This window comes from Arvicola amphibius, chromosome 6, assembly GCF_903992535.2.
Source record: "Arvicola amphibius chromosome 6, mArvAmp1.2, whole genome shotgun sequence".
NCBI classification, from domain to species: Eukaryota; Metazoa; Chordata; class Mammalia; order Rodentia; family Cricetidae; genus Arvicola; species Arvicola amphibius.
The window spans coordinates 35,674,857-35,679,854 of NC_052052.2; the positions used below are offsets into that span (position 1 = coordinate 35,674,857).

At 59.2% G+C, this 4,998-nt stretch overlaps 1 protein-coding gene across 1 annotated transcript; it reads left to right on the forward strand.

Annotated features, from left to right (window-relative positions):
* The first annotated feature begins 1,877 nt into the window (after nt 1-1,877).
* Nucleotides 1,878-3,365, forward strand: Foxd2 (forkhead box D2). The gene has a single exon (XM_038335342.1). It carries the CDS (start codon nt 1,878-1,880, stop codon nt 3,363-3,365), a length of 1,488 nt encoding a protein of 495 aa, XP_038191270.1.
* Nucleotides 3,366-4,998: the final 1,633 nt, after the last annotated feature.

The window sequence follows — 4,998 nt, forward strand, 5'->3', positions numbered from 1 at the left end:
CCCAGAGAATAGGGCACCTAGAACCTACATAATCAGTGGCTTATAGTGACTGCTTTTATGTACTGCTTACAAGGTAAATTCATCTTATTTATTTACTTAATTCTGGGACAGGGTCTCATTCTGTACCACTGGCCTGGAACTTGAAGCAAACCTCCTGTCTCAGCATTTTGAGCACTGGAGTCACCCATGGAATGGGTTACCACCAAGTCAGGCTTGAGGTAGGTGTTCTAAATTTTATTTTAGAGAAAGAGACAGGCAAAAAAGTTAATAAAATTAGCCAGGTGATACAAGGGTAACTGGCGAAGCCAAATTGGAATCCCAGCAGTTTGACTCCTCTGGCCCTGCTCTTATCTGCGCCGCAAACCAGGAAAGTTGGACTCCGAAGGGAAGTTACCTAATGAGGGTCACCAAGGCTTTGGACTATGGGGCACAGTAGGGACTGAAGCCTCCGTTGCCTTGGCCACTGCGCGGCGCTGTTGGGAACAGTCAGTACACAGAACAGTTCTTAGCCTTGCCTCATCCAAACCCTTCCAGCCCCAGAAGGTTGAAAAGGGCTCACTATAAACTGGAGCGACTTGTTTCTGGGTCCTAGAGGAAGAATCGGGAAGAGGGGCCTAACAAAATGGGCAGGAATCCGGCTGGTGGAAAGAGCACCATGGGACCAACTTTCTGTGCAAAAGGTCCACAGATAAAAAGGCAACACTAGCCCACAGCTGAGGTTAAATTTCAACGGGGGGAGGTCTCTGTGGAAGCTCTGTTGTAAGACCTAAATCCAGAATTTATGAGCGGGATTGTCAGACTCAGAAACAAACATCTAGGCAAACACAGTTTCCGCAGGAAATGCAGACAGATTCACAGGGGTCAAGAGAGACGAATACAGAGATTGAGATGATGGGACGGAAAATAGCGCTAGGCAAACCCGAGCTAAGGACTATAGGCGTGCGGAGAATGCGGCGACCGCGGAGACCAGTCAATAAGGGGAGCCGGAGCAGGCGGTGCTCTCCTTGGGTCTTCCCTGGAATAGTGGTAGAGCCGAGGCCTCTGAGGGGAAAGACAAGACCACAGCAGAAATTTCTCACCTCTCAGAGTCGGATCTTCCGGCGCCAAGTTTGCTCCTCCGGATCACTCTCCCATCCAGCTTGCTGGAAACTCCTGGAACTCTAGGAGGTCCCTGTCCGCCTTGGCTAGCTCGCGATCCGACGGCGCTTCTACCCGGGTGGCCTGGGTGACGCCTTGGGGAGATGAGGGGAGGAGGTCCGTAGCCACGGCCACTAGCTGCAGCTGCGCCAGTGTAAGCCTTGACTTCCAGCGGCTGAGAGCACGGACCGCTGTGGCTCCAGGGGACCATGGATTTGCGGGAGCTGCGAAGAGGATGACCCGCCTCCAGCCACGCGAGCCTAGCTCCCGCCACCGCGGCAGTTTGTTCCCGCCGGGCCAGGGTGCGGAGGACCTCTGCCCGCCCCCTTCCTCCCCGCCCCACCCTGCCCAGGGAGCTCCGCCCCGGGCCCACGGTTCTTCCGCCTTAGGCGGCCACCAGGCGGGAGGGACTAATCTCCAGAAGTCCCACTTCTGTCTCTAGGGGCCCAGGGGCCAAGATTCGGACCGGGTAACGGGTGGCTTCACTTCTTTCTTCCTGTGCTCTGCCTACTGGTCCCGGGGCAGCACCGGTTGGGTGCGCCCTGCAGGGTGAGAGTCGTAAAGTCTCAACACCAGAGGGCGCTGAGGAGCTGCGGGGGGGGGCACCCCTCCCTGTCCGCCTCGGTCCTCCTCCCTCCCCGCCCGCGCGCAAAACACACTAGTCCGAGAGGCAGCGCGGCGGAGCGGGAGCCGCGGCCCGAGCGGAGCCGGAGAGCGGCGACGGCGGCGGCGGCGGCATCATGACCCTGGGCAGCTGCTGCTGCGAGATCATGTCCTCCGAGAGCTCCCCGGCCGCGCTGTCCGAGCCCGACGCAGACATAGACGTGGTGGGCGGCGGCAGCGGTGGGGGGGAGCTCACAGCCCGCTCCGGGCCCCGCGCCCCCCGGGACGTGCTCCCGCACGGCCACGAGCCTCCCCTGGAGGAAGCCGAGGCGGACGTAGCCGAGGACGAAGAGGAGTCGGGAGGTTGTTCTGACTGCGAGCCCCGCGCTCTAGCGCCCCGGGGGGCGGCGGCCGCAGCGGGAAGCCCGGGGCCCGGTGTGCAGGCAGCTCGGGGCGCAGCGGGGCCAGGGCCGGGACCGGGACCGCCGTCGGGGGGCGCGGCATCGCGGAGCCCGTTAGTGAAACCACCGTATTCGTACATCGCGCTCATCACCATGGCCATCCTGCAGAGTCCCAAGAAACGCCTGACGCTGAGCGAGATCTGCGAGTTCATCAGCGGCCGCTTCCCCTACTACCGAGAGAAGTTCCCTGCTTGGCAGAACAGCATCCGCCACAACCTCTCCCTCAACGACTGCTTCGTTAAGATCCCCCGCGAGCCAGGCAACCCGGGCAAGGGCAACTACTGGACGCTCGACCCGGAGTCGGCCGACATGTTCGACAACGGCAGCTTCCTGAGGCGCCGCAAGCGCTTCAAGCGGCAGCCGCTGCCGCTGCCGCCGCCGCATCCACACCCGCATCCTCACACGGAGCTGCTACTGCGTGGCGGGGCTGCCGCAGCCGGGGACCCTGGCGCCTTCCTCCCGGGTTTCGCCGCTTATGGCGCCTACGGCTACGGCTACGGGCTGGCACTCCCAGCCTACGGCGCACCCCCACCGGGGCCGGCCCCACACCCGCATCCACACCCGCACGCCTTCGCCTTTGCTGCCACCGCGCCTTGCCAGCTGTCAGTTCCCCCGGGCCGCGCCGCTGCGCCTCCACCCGGACCTCCGACGGCCTCGGTGTTCGCCGGCGCGGCCTCGGCGCCGGCCCCTGCTCCTGCCCCGGGATCTGGCCCAGGCCACCACGCAGGGCTGCCAGCCTTCCTAGGCGCAGAGCTGGGCTGCGCCAAGGCTTTCTACCCCGCGTCCCTGAGTCCTCCCGCAGCTGGTACAGCAGCCAGCCTGTCCACTGCACTCCTGCGCCAGGGCCTCAAGACGGACGCCAGCGGTGGTGCGGGTGGCGGGGGTGCAGGGGCAGGCCAGAGGCCTTCCTTCTCTATAGACCACATCATGGGCCACGGTGGTGGCGGTGCCGCACCACCGGGCAGCGGTGACGGCTCCCCGGGATCGCCATTCGCGGCAGCCGCGGGTCCTGGGGGTCAAGCCCAAGTCTTGGCCATGCTGACTGCCCCGGCCCTGGCTCCGGTGGCGGGCCATATCCGCCTCTCGCACCCGGGGGATGCGCTCCTGTCTTCAGGGCCCTCGTTTGCCAGCAAAGTCGCTGGCCTCAGTGGCTGCCACTTTTGACCGCAGCGGGCTCGGGGTCAGTTAGGCCCTCACTCCTTAACCTCTCTGGGGAGCTCGGCGGGTCCCAGCGGAATTCAGGGAGTCTATTTATGAAGAGTCTCCAGACCTAGGCCGGCGCGCGTGATCGGGCAATTCAAGCTCCACGCTCAGAATATCACGGACAGTTGGGACGAAACGGGCTTATCGGCTCTGGGCGAGGTCCGGGTCTACGCAATAGCCTGGAAGCGGAGATCCCTTTTCTGTTGGAGCAGCAAAAAAAGGGAGCAGGAACCTTCGCTTTTTCTCGCCTTTGCGTCTCTCACAGTCGGAGAAGAATGCTTTGGCAGCGATACGCCTGTCGGTCGGTGGATCCCGCCAGAAACACCTATGGCTTGAAAAGTCCCCTGCCCCTCATTCTTTCCTCAACTTTGAGACCCCGCTTATCATCCAATATTATAATTTAAAGACTTCTGTTATCTGCTTTGTGCTTAAGAGAAAAGTTCATTTTTTTTCCTTTTGCTGTTCTTCAAGGAAGCGGGTTTTCTCCAAGCATAAGGCAGTATCTACACAGTCGGGAAGCTAAGAGGAAAAGTGAAACGGGGCGGGGGGGGGGGTGTCTCCACAATCCTCGAGTAAGCAGCAGAGTCCATTCCCCCGCCCCGAAGAAAATGTTTCCCCCCCCTCTGGTATTTGGTTGCTTTTTAAGGAGCCCCCTCTGGCCTTTCCCATGGTCCATAGGTCCAGCCATCCAGGGCTAGCAACCCTCTTGGCCGTCTGCTCTGCTTCAGACCCTGTGATATTTATTGTAGTTAAAGGCAATGAATTTGGGTGGGAGAAGAGGGTCTGGAGAGGTGGGAATTGGGTGGGCAAGGACACAGAGCTATGGCAGGGAGTCCTAGACTTATGTGTAAATATCTGTACAGTGGGCCGCCCCCTGCATTCTCTGTCCACTGGTGTGCATTGATTTAGACTTCTCCACTTAGTGGAGAGACTCTGTGAAATCTTCTGATGGTCTGTGTGGAAGAAACAAAAACTGTCTCCTCCCTTTTCCTTGGTGTCAATTGAATAAATGTACGTGAACTTAGCAGTCTCCAGCTCACCCTGCTTACCTGCACTCCCTTGTCCTTGTCTGGGCTCTCGCAGAAGACCTCAGTCTCCCCAGCAGAGGGAGAGGGAGTTAGACCAGCAAAGGAAGCTTTGGGCTAGTCAGATGGTGGAGGGAGGCTCAGCACACCGCTGTGGCCATCTGCTTCTAAAGGGACCAGGTCTCTGGAAGCCTGTGACCACTCCAGCACTTTCGTTTTCACTCTGGCACAAGGAAGGGCAAAAGCCCGAGGCTTGGCAGAAGGATTCTGTTTCTACCACCAGAGGAATCTTAACCTTCTTCTAGTTTAGATTTGATTGTGGCCTGATCAGGTTGGAGTGCTAAGTACTGAAGCACTGTGGCCTCTGATTACAAGGCTGTGTCTCCTGAAGCATATTTTGTATGCATCTGTGCTTCTGTGCGTGCAGGGACCTTTTATGGAGCTCTTGGTGGTTTGTTTTTGTGTTTGTCTTGGTCGTCTGTGTATTTCAGGGATGTCTGAGCTTTTATTTCTCTGTGTGTCTATGATATGTGCTATGACTATCAGTCACTGTCTGTCTTTAATAGGAG